The 12334-nt window shown below is 37.2% G+C and overlaps 1 protein-coding gene across 7 annotated transcripts in view; it reads right to left on the bottom strand.

The window, feature by feature from the left end:
• Nucleotides 1-12334, bottom strand: part of CDK14 (cyclin dependent kinase 14) — a 345182-nt gene that overhangs the window by 143227 nt on the left and 189621 nt on the right. For all 7 annotated transcript variants that reach the window (XM_030944179.1, XM_030944177.1, XM_030944182.1 and 4 more), the window contains one exon: nucleotides 10059-10152. In XM_030944179.1, the coding sequence (XP_030800039.1) occupies nucleotides 10059-10152 (94 nt within the window). The remainder of the gene's footprint in view (nucleotides 1-10058; nucleotides 10153-12334) is intronic.

The raw sequence follows: 12334 nt of genomic DNA, 5'->3' as shown, positions 1-12334 counted from the left end.
AATCAACTATGCAAGTTATCAGAGAGAAAAATCCTCTCAACCCTGTAGGCACAGCTGATCTCTTGGACTATGTGAGGAATGCAGATGAGCAGCACAATGTTATCATTAAGCTATTTAAAAGGCCACAAAAGCAATAAAACCATGAGAACATTAGCAAAAAGAAGATACTATAAAGCAGAAGTGGTAGGAAGCTGCACCAAAAGTACATTTTACTGAAAGTAAATGAGGCCAAATGAAGAGATGACTTTAGTAGCAAACAGGTGTCTCACTACCCTTAGTTTTCAACTACATTCACTGGTCTGAAATTTTTTTATGGAATATGGTATTGCAGAGTTTTCATGAAAAGACCAATTAAACAAACAAAAGATTATTTTCCCTGGGTGCAGTTTGAACTGCTTTGAACTGCTGAGCAGCTGATAAAGTGCTATGATGCAGTGAGGTCAGCAGGGCCTCATCCCCACCCTCCCTTTGCAAGAGGAAGGAGGAATACTAAAACATTGTAATGAGCTGGCTCAGCAGCACAACAATGTCATCAACCACATATCTCACTCATCAGACCAGAGCAGATTATACCAAAATGCACAGCATCTCCCACATCCAAATTATTAAGGCCCCTTTTTAAGTAATTAGGGCAATATGTTTTATGGATGCACACCAAGATGAGACATGAAGGATACTTAAAGGATTGGTAAAACCCTTGGCTGCTTTTCCTCTGATTTTCATGAAGGGCCAGTTCAGAGATACAAAATTTATGTGCTTTTTTTTCTCTTATGGAAACAGAACAACTACCAGCTATTGTAATACAATCACATTCAGGATACATAGGTTAAAAACGCAAATATGTTCTAAGATGAAAATGAGTTATAATTCAAATAACACCATTTTGAAAAAGAAGTAGATTTAGAATATTTTAAAATATCTGTGAAGGGAAGTAGGCATTGTTCTAAAGTAACAAATCCCTCTTTATAATGTAATAAAGTTTAATCAAATTGAAAGCTTACGAAGTCAACTGATTTCTCACCCATCAGAAGATACAGAAGTCCAACTGCAATCTTCCAGTGTTCTAAGTAAGATGCTAAAAATCTTCTTTGATTTGTGAGAACACACCTGATGTAGCACACTACATTCTCTGCTGGTATTTACCTTATGCTGTTCTGCTCCACCACCAACAGGTTTGAGAGTTTGCACTGCAGCCATTTGAGTGCTATTCTGCCCTGAGAAAGCACTGTGAAGAATTCTCACTCTGGTGTCACAAAATATATTGTTAGCTTTCTGTGATGTACTTGGGAACAGACCTCAGTTGCCAGAAATACAGCTACACAGTGATATACATGCACACTCTAAGGACAAACAGCAAACACAAAACATTTCTCTTCCTGCAACTGACAGCTGGAGAATTCTGCTCTGCTTTAGCCTCCAAGCCACTTTAAAGTGAGAGCTTAGAAGATTGTGGAAGGAAGAACCAAAGTAAAAGAATTAAACATAATACTGCACAGCTCATAACCTGCTCTGTTTATTTCACACTCATTTGAGAATACCTACTGCATTAAGATCCTAGGCAGGTAATTCTCCTATACGCAGTATCTTATGAAGACTTTTTTTTTTTTTTTTTTAACATTTTCTTATGTAGCAGAATACATTTCATTTCCCTTCCTTTTCCCTTTTCCTACCTATTAATACTGATTTTGTCAGTAGGATTTTCTCTGTGCAAGTCTCACAAGAAATGGCAACACACAAACAGTGGACACACAGAAATTGTGTGACAGCATTTTCATATGAATAATTAAAACTTGGACAAGGTTATAAAAAATTTTCAACATATGAAAATTTTATGCCTAAGTTATTCAACCATAGCCATTTAATGAACTAAAAAAGTAGCTAATCTAGTCAAGGTGTATTAATGTTTGCCCCTCGAAAACTTGAAGCCTCCTGAAATCACTAAGTTTATCTCAAAATTTACATTTAGCTCACTATGGACCAGAAGCTTGTGAAAATGAGAGTTGAAGACAATCTTATGGCAAATGCCCAGCATCTTGCTAAATTAATACTTAGTCTAGGGCACTGATAATGGAAACACTGAAATAGGTAATAAAACCTAACTTTATTCACATTAGGCTTACTGCAAATGGTACCTCAAAGCCTTTGCATGGGCTGAAGGGGCAGATTCCCCCAGACACCATGACAGAGAGAGCTATTTACTTTTAGTAGTTCTAAGGAGGACAGAAGAAATTGGCTATTATTCTTGAAGTCTTTAAAGAAACATGTGTAGGTAGGCAAGACATATCAATCTTAGATTCTCATAACCCATCTCCAAAATCATAATCTAAAACAGCCTCACATTGATTTTTAGACATTTTTAACCTTTAGGATGTTGCAACTTTTGCTACAGATCATAAACAACAATTTTGGCCATCAAGATGCTTTACAGAAAACTCATTTTTGACAAGCAATGTGCAATTCAGACACAAGTGAAAGAAGAAAAGGAAAAGGGAAGATTCAAGTGCAATGAACGTTGTTTCTTTACTTATGAAAAAAAAAGCAATGTGACAATTTGATGCCTGATAATTTATTATCTCTCCTAGCAAATAAAGCCAGCATACCAGGGTAAGCTTTTTTTTTAATGTGTCTCTGTTTCTTATAGTACAATATTATCTTGTAGAATAAATTTCTTGATAGCAGACCAACAGTTCTGCTCAGAATGGGCTTCAGCTCCCAAAAATGCACAAATTGCTTGCAACTGTTTTTCTTTTCAGTGTCACCTGCATGCAAAAATGTTTGCAATTGCAGCTCCATAACACGCGTGGATGCAATGTGCAGAGAGGGATTTTACACAGCAAAGAAGATATTTCTGTGGTGTAAGGGTCCAAGAAAGAAGGTGCCTGCAAAGATGTAAATCAGTGCACTGATTTACACCAGGTACTGATTTGCACCAGCTGAGTCTCATCACATTTTTTTTCAATGTATTGTCTGTAAACACCCTCTCAAAGGCCAGAGGCAAGTCTGGAAAAGAAACAATGCTTCCTTATAATTATAGCCCATTTCACATTCAGGAACTGAAATATGGCAGAAAGCAAACATTCTGATTCCAAAGAAAACCACAAAGCCATTGTTTTCCACTGAACCATGTCTTAATTTGTTGTCTTTTTCTGATAGCCAATTACTCCTCATGTTTTGCACTACCAAGATGATAACAAACTCACACTCATGCAATGCCAGCCCAGCCACGCTCAGGGTTTTGCTCAGAATTACCAGGCTGGACAGGAACATCTTGCAGGCAGATGACACCTATGTGCATGAGGTTGTGTGCCTGGCTGGCCTGAAATCCAGCCAACACTCAAAGCAAAAAGATGGGGTTACACATGAATTTATTATTTCCTCTCCTTCTCTTCCCTCCTGCTGCCAGCTGGTAGCTCCCCTGGAAAGTGTCCATAATACACTGGCAGGTGTTTTTATGACTTTAAACATGGATAAATGTGAGATTGAGTCCCCCAATTTCTAAAAGAAATGTTAGCAGAATGTGAGATACATACTTTTTAAAGCCGCCTTTCCTAACACACATAGGCAATACTCCTCTAGAAATTGTCCTGTGTTTTTACAAGATTGCTGGTTTTAAATCCTAGGCCAAGTTTGTTTTCCCAGTACCATATGGGTTTAATGGTATAAGGCAAAGAACAGCACAGACTATTGATACTCAGACATGGCATGGATGGAAGCTCTTCATAAAAAGTGAATGCAAATTAGCATAATTTACCTTGTGCCCTGTTATATGGGAAAAAGTCTACTCACAGAGTAATACAAAAAACAATATAGTGGAGTCAGAGACCAAAAATTGAGCTGAAACTCCATAAAAAGAAATTTGAAGTATTACCAGAATCCTTTACAAAGCATGAACACATAGAAGATTTACTTTGTTTTTTAAAGTTAATTTCAAAGGTTAATTTCACTCATACTTGCCTAGTTTAGAATTACTTTCATTTGAAGTTTGGCATAAGACATAAAGCCCAGAGAGGGACCTTGTAAAAGTGGTATCAGTGCATACCTGCAGGCAAGTACAGTAAAATACTGAGTAAGTGCTAACAGCTTCAAAGAGAAGACCCACAGGTAGAGAAGCCTGCTATTTATGTAATTAATTTTCAGTGGTGCTGAAAAGAAGTAAAATATTTTGCATATTGTTGTTATAAAGCAAAGGAGAGGTAGATTTATTAGCAGGATTGCACTTCTCTACTTACATATTGTGTTATAGAAGATAGAACATAGCAGCATATTTCTAATTAATTAGTTTCAAAAACCCCCTTCATTTTCCTCATGAAGTCATTGGTGGGAAGCAAAAGGAAAGATATGGGAGGAAAACACAAACTTTGCCCTCCAAGCAAGAACAATATTACATTTATATTACAATAGATTCATCCAACCAGAAGAATGGCTGGATGGCATTCTTGGCATAGATGGCACCATAGACACCATGCCTACACAAAATAAAATTGCAGCCCACATTCAGCCTCACAATTACATGTATTCCATCAGAGATGAATGACCTGTGTTTCAGAGCTGAATTATTTACTGAGAGAAAGAAAAATGTATTTTAAATAATGAAATGGGAAAAAAAGACCAATAAATTTGACTAAGTACCTGATTACACAGATGAACTTCAAAATCCAATGGCTTAAAGTACTCCTCCCTTGGGTTTAGCATTGCTAGCTTCCCAAAAGATGCTAGTAATACAATGTACCAGAAAGCACATTTTCTTTGGTTCCATCATAAGCTTAAAAGCTCTCGAAAAGCATTATCCCAGGCTTCAGAGGATGTCAGTGACATGAAGCAAACCTTCAGATACAGAACTTTGCAGCTTCACAAATGCCTGCTAACATCAGACGTGGAGGAAACACCACTAGCTTGCATTCAGGCTTGTAGTCATGTATCACAAGTATGTGTGCAACTATGTATAATATTGCTAGCCTTTAAAATCTTCAATAATGGGAGAAACACTTCCATTCCCATTGAAATTAAAATGTCATTTTCCATAGCTATCTGAAAAGGCAAACTCTTGTGTTTTGCTGCACAGCACCGTGTGGAAAGCTGGCGTTTCTGGTGTTGCCCTTTGGCAGATCAGGCTGCTGGGCTCAATGCATACTGTTCCCTTTTAATTACTTTTTAGTACTGTGTGCTATGGTACCCAAGAGGGCAACAGCATCCAATATCAGAGAGGAGTCCTCAGCTTGTTCAATATGTGTGTCAGGAAATACAGAAGCTCTGGCTGCCACTTCCCCCTCCTGCTGTGACACCCTACCTGCAGTGTGATGCTGCTGTGGTGCACATGCTTCCCACGACAATGTCTGCAGAGAGAATGCCCATTTTCAGACAAACCAGCCTTTAAATGCCATTGTCCTGCCTGCGCAGAGAGCTACAAAGTACCAGGAAAACTCTTTGTACATTATTCCTGCAGTGAAATCTAATTTGCAGTGTAGTGGCACCAAGGCTAAAGTTCAGGCAATGCACAGATTATTCCCTTATGGGGAAGGCTTCAGAGACTGGGAGGAAAATTCACTTTGATCAATTGTGGCTCTCAGAAAGCTCCTGTAAGACTGAAAAGACAGAACTACCTTCCCACTTAAAAAAAAAATAAATCTCTGTCAAAGAAAAATTTAGCTAATACAGGAGATTCAATTCTGGTCTGTTTTGAATCTGTTAAGAGCAGCAAGTATAAAAGCACATGCTTATATAAAAATCAGAGCTGTAACTAAGTTGCTATCTCCAGTGTGACATGCACAAGCACACTGCAGGCTGCTCAGTGTAATCAGCTTTAACACTCAACTAATTCATACTGATCATCACCAGATCCAAGGAGCTGTAAATTTTTCCATGGTACTGGGTTAGCTTGAAGGCATTTAGTGCAGCTTGAACATCTAGACATAATTAAATTTTATATTTACAATGGCACATTCTCCTTGATGTGAAAACCTCAATGTTTGCATATAGAGATATGTATGCTAACAAATGATCAACATGAATAAACTACTGATAAAGATCTTAGCTATTCCTTATCAGAAGCCAAATACTATTTCCCAATTTTGTGTAATTTTATTTTGAATCAACAGATTGCCTCACATATTTTTCCTATTCTCATGATTTTACTGCTCAATGTGCACTTGATGAAACTTTCATCCTGTCTGGTGCATGTATTGCAAGACTAAATAGAAATGCTAAGATTACCACTTCATGTCTTCAGTCCATCAGACTTAGCACCTTGCAACAAAAAACCAAGAGAACGGCAAAGCAAAAAGTTTGCTGGAAATGATGATGACACATCATTAGTTTAATACTTTGAGGCAAGAGACTTGTTAGCTCTCACAGGCTGTAATAACAAAAACCAGCGACAGAGCAAAAGGAAACGGCCTCAAGCTGCACTGAAGGAGGTTCAGGCTGGACATCAGCAAGAATTTCTTCACTGAAATTGCTGTCAAGCATTGGAACTGGCTATCCAGGGAGGTTCTGGAGTTACCATATCTGGAAGGGTTCAGGAAATGACTGGACAAGGCATTTAATGCTTTCGTTTAGTTGACAAGGTGGTATTCAGTCAAAGGTTAGACTCAACCTCAATGATTTTATGATTTAATTCTATGATATTACACTTTCCTCTCTTATTTTCTATGATGCATTTCAACCCAGAAAGTAACCCCAGTTTCAACATGAAGGAAAAAAGCAGGAGCAAAAATGTAATCGTATACTGATTAAACCAAAACACCTCTGCATTAAGGCACTTTAATTCACTGTTAAACCTCTTTGGAAAAGCAACCTACTTATACATGTGAGTCCCATTTGGTAAGCACAGTTTTTTAAAAGAGCCTATCAACACTTTTAATTTTAGGCAGAAAAAAGAATTTGCATTATCAGATCCAAAGTGTGACAATAACAACTTGCAGCTGCTTATTCATCAACATCTCCAAGTGCTGGCCTGATTCTGAGAACAGAATAAACCCTGTGTATAAACCCTTGCTATTTTACTGAGGCCTGTGTTGTAATAGAACCTGAGTACACTTATTAAAAACAGCTGCTGTAACATAAATAGAGAATCAGGATATATTACCATTTAAAAACCCCCAAATTGAATCAATAGAAGTCAGGAGAGACAAACTTAAAGAGAAAAGTCCTTAAACAAAACTGAAAGATCAAGCACTGTTCTCAATCTACTATGAACAATCACTTAATTAAGCTGTTATGAAACGTAAATAAACACCATTCATAATGAGGAAGAAACATATGTAGTGTGTTGTGTTGCATCTATTTTTGCTATGTAGATATGTGAACAAGCCAGCGGCAGAAATACAAAAAAACATTCAGAGAATCTCCCTGACTTCAACTTGATAATCGCTAAAACAACATACATAAAATGTATTTTAATTTCATTAACATAATAATGGCCACTAAACAATAAGAAATCAAACAGCCATTTAAGATTTTTAAACTGTTATTCATGTTAAATTTCATTCACTTTTCTTGGCTACTATTACTAACATTTTTCCAGTTTCCTACTGCAATGTTATCAATTCCCTAGGAGGTGCAACCTGGCTCCTAACACACTAAGGACATGTAGCTATGACAAAGATTAATGTTCCTTTTTGTTCCAAGTTGTGTACAAGGTGTGAACAAAGGGATTACTGGATCAGAGTGAAGGTGGACTGTGCCTTCCACCATTTTCAGAAGAGAACCCTCTGTTAAAAGGGAAATCTCACTGGTGAATGCTGAAAACCTGAACTTTGGGAATTCTTTTTGCAAAACTCTTTTTTTGGCTGATCTGTTTCTCTCACAGCTGTGTAAGTGCTCACTGTGTGGGAGTCAATCATATAGGTTATCTGGTAAAACAACCTGATTCATTTTGTCCTTCAGTGCTATTAACTATGCTACTATCTATGATTCACTGCAGAATTAACAAATTTAATCCCTCTGTTCAAATACAAAACCAAAGAATAATCCTCTGGTTTATAACTTTTAAGTAGATAACTTCAAGCCTTAATGATGCTTAGAGTACATTAGGAAGGCACCCACTGAAATTATTTAGCTAATGGTAACTAGATACTACCATTAGAAGGCCTAATTAATTGGGATTTAAAATTAACTCTGATTTGCCATGGACCATAAAACATCCAGACCAAAATTTTATTTATTTATTTGATGGTTTGCAAAAGATCAAATTAAAGAAAGAGTATCAATAAATTATCACTTGTTATTTCAACTATTTATACTGTTCTCAGTATTTGCAACTCCAGTTTAAAACCAAAATTTAAAATAATTGGCAGGTCTCAAAATTCATCCTAGATTGCATTAATCTTGACATTTTTACATTTAAATAGTTGTGAGGATAGAGAAAAAATAGAAGTATACGAAAGGTTTACAGAAGGCATACAAAAATAGATTTATATGATACACCCATCACTATCACTTTTTGCACTATATCTTACAATCTCAGGCAATAAATTGCAAATAAGGCCCCACTAAAGGAAGAACCTGATTTCTGCTGTTACAAGTGCCCTCAATTTCAACAGCAAAAACAGTCAATAAGATTTTACTGCAATAAATGAGATGAAACCCCAAGGAGGAATTAATACTTTCAAAATTTCATGTTCTATAAATAAGGAGAAAATTTCAAATTAATAAATGAAAAGCACAATTAGTTTAAAAAACAAAAGCCAGAAACTGAATCAGAAGTTGCTAGCTTAAAATACACAAGCTGGCAAACAAAGCAGTGAGACACGTCACAGGAACTGCTCAGAACTGCTGCTCCCAGTCCATGTTGTAGCACAGCTATTCTTTCACAAAACAGAATTTTCAGGGTATTAGCCAACAGGGCAGAAAAACCAAATATTTTGCAGAAAATTAGTTATATTTATATCACAATCAAGTAAGGCCTTGTTTTAGAGAGATACTTTTTATGAGTCATTCCTAAAAGCATTTGCTAAATTCCCTGATGTCCCAACAAAAGAGCTATATTGCAAGCAAAGCTGAATAAAGTGAGGAATGTAAATTTTTTAAACATATTATGAAAGACTTTCTTCCTCTCCCTGTAGACCAAGAAAGAATACCAAATAAATACTCTGCATTTGAAATAAATGACTACTGACAAAATAACCTTTGAAAGCAAGGGTATGCTCATGTTTCCCTTCTAAATTTATGGTCAGAGATTGACATGTTGGGGTAAATGCTGCTCATATACGATACCTTCCCTGATGACCACCCAGCAGAGCAGGAGCCATTCTGGTCAGCAGTGCTTTCCCTGAACAAACCCACTCCACAACAGCACAGCTCCCAGCAGGGCACAGAGTAGATATAAACCTTTATTGGGGTCAAGAAAAGTTGTTCCTGAACCTTTTGTTAGGGTCAAACCCTTTTGTTTTGCTCTGGCCAAACCCAGAGCACAACAAAAGAAAGAGCAAATGAAAATAAAATCCCAAGCAAACAAAGAAAACCAAACCACAACCCTGCATAGAAAAATGTATAAATTGTCATTATTCTTGAGACCAATTATCTTTTATTTCACTGCCAGTGTAGATGTGTCCTCAGTGCCTCTGAGCAGCCCACATGAAGGCCCTAACCAGGCTGCAGAAGCAGTAGTCAAGGACCCCTGCTGAATCTGAATATAAGCATGATTTCAAAATTCCTATTCTGTTTCTCACATACTTCCTATCTTGCTTTTCCTTTCTACATCTATGTAACAAAAAATACTTGGCATTAACAGTACAATATTAGTAGAAGATCAATAAACCCATCCAGAGCTGTCCTCTGCAAAGTGAGGATGACAAACGGTCTGGATTTCCATTACCTTACATTTGAAAAGCTTTTCCACAATTGCATAAACATCTTTGTTTAAAAAAAAAAAAAAAAAATAGGTGAAAAAATTATAAACAGAACTTTTTACATAAAATATATCAAGTAAACTGTATCTAGCCTGTGGACCGGGCTTCTGATCCTTGACTCTATCAGTAATTTAATTCCTAACACAAAGAAATATGTGAACATTTATTAATTGATCCTTTGTAGTCTTACTTCAGCAATAAAGAACTCACCAGAAATATCCTTTCAAGTTGATCTTGAATGTCTTTCATTCCTGGAAAAGCAGCGACCCCTTGAATCATTTCTACAAAGATACAACCCACTCCCCTACAGAAGGAAAAAATAAAGGCAAGGTTAGAAAGAGTTCTTATAGACCAAAAAGCCAACAACAAAGTTTTTGTATTCTTTGCCAGTATTTAAATAATTTGTGTTTTAATCGATGCCAGGTGGAAGGACAGACATGTGCATTTGCTAAAATCAGTGTATACAAATGAACACTTCTCAGGTGTTTGAAGAAAGGTGTCGAGGTAGCAGGAATATGGTTGGTGAGTGTTGAGACCAATAAAGGCACAGCTGCTGATTTCTGTATTAGTGCTTCCCAAGCAGAATAGTCCTGCTCCCAAAGAAACTCTGGAGATGTGGGAATGGCAGTGAGAGCATCCTTGGGAGAAGCCGAACGGGGACAGACCCAGGACATGGAAGCACACTTAGCACAGGAGGAGGAGAATCTGGGAAAAGGTGAGTAAAAAGGAAAAGGGCACGTGGCTGTTGACAGGCACTGAACTTCACCACCCAAATGCTTGGGGATGTACTTGCTTGGACTTTCTTCTCCCCTCTTCCAGCAGAACTGAAAGAAGCTCAAAGCCCACAGCTGCTGACCCATTCCCCAGAAGCTCTGGCTGAGAGGTCCTGCAGTGGGATGAGGGGTCCTGCAGTGGGTCCTGCATGGTCCTCCATGGGCTCCTTCCTCTCCCCACAGCAGCCACCTCCTTTACACCCCCTGTCCTTGGTTTCCCACACAAGCTACTCCACACGAGTCCCCCTTATCCCACTGAGTTCAGCCAGTGGCAGAAGTACTGGGAAATGAGACAGTAAAAATATCTGAGGCACACTAATTGCAACACAAAGAATGCATTCTCAAAGGTTGAGGAAAGCTTTTGTGACTCCGTCTGAAATTCCAGACAAACTGTGAACTTCCTGCATCTCAAAAGGAAAGCAAATTACAAACTTGCACTTTTATCTTTTCCAGATGAAAACAGCTCAAGAGTTGCTTGTTCCCTCAGCAAAAATAATTTTAAGAGGAAACTTCCCTTTTGACTGTCAATAGGATGCAGAATTTGATTACATACTTCAACTTCTTCAATTGCATTTTTCTGCATACATTTTTCTACAACTTTCATATGGAAACACCCACGTATGCTGTACAACCATGTCTGTGTAAGCAACCACACAAAAACACTCTTCACTCAAAGTAATAATATGTTTAAATCCCCAAAACATATATCAAAATGAAGTAAGAATTTGCAACACTAACTACTGCACCACCTCCCCCTCAAATTGAGAGTTTTGTTTCTGTATCAGAAAAATCCCAGCAATAACCTCTAATTTAACTTTGTTTTTAGAAGTAAATTATTTGGAATGTAGTAATTACATACTTTTTCATTGCTTATGCTTCATGATGATGCATTCAGAAAGCAGCATTTAATTTTAGGACTTGTGTGCATATATTGGTGAGGAAGTGGTTCTAGAATAAAACAACTTAATGAAAACAGGTTGCATGTTTTCGTTAAGACTGGAGCTGAGTACTTACAGATACAATTCAACTAAAAGTATCAGTAAATAACCTGTGCTTTACTCATCTCTCAGGCTTTGACAAATACCCAATAATGAAACAATTTTACTTTCTAGGACAATGAGGGTCGATAGTCAAATTTTTGAAGAAGAAAATTAAATATACATCACCATTTTCCTATTCTACCACCCAGAGCTTAGATATACTAAGTAAAGCTTCTCATGGCATAGAAAACTGGAAAAAACTTTAAGAAAGCACAGTTGCAGGCAAATTTTAGAATAAATCAGGTGTTTATAAAAGAGAGGTTAAAATTTATGTTCCATATGCTTCTGCTGGTTACTAAATGAACTGAATTGATTAAACTGCCATTCATCATTTAGTCTGGTTAGTGCTTCATTAGGGACAGATAGGCACAATATATCTTTGTCAAATGCTTATAAACAGTACCAGCATCTCAGGCAAGGAAAAATTCAAGATTTTACCCAGGAGCCATTTATTCAAGATGAGCAATAAAACAATTGAACTTAGACTAAAGAAAAGAGGATCACAGTTCTATTCTTGCAACCAGAAAACAAGCGTTTGATTAAATCAGCATACCACTTGAGAGCATATACAAATCTGCAGAGAATCTTCATCTAGCTGTTTGAACAGAAATGTGGGAAGGACAGCGGGAAGATTCTACCAAATGTTGTTTTGTTTTACATGATTTATAAATTT

The sequence above is a fragment of the Camarhynchus parvulus genome, chromosome 2, assembly GCF_901933205.1.
Source record: "Camarhynchus parvulus chromosome 2, STF_HiC, whole genome shotgun sequence".
Lineage (NCBI taxonomy): Eukaryota > Metazoa > Chordata > Aves > Passeriformes > Thraupidae > Camarhynchus > Camarhynchus parvulus.
The sequence above is the reverse complement of the archived record's forward strand: the minus strand, read 5'-3'. Positions and strand labels throughout refer to the sequence as shown.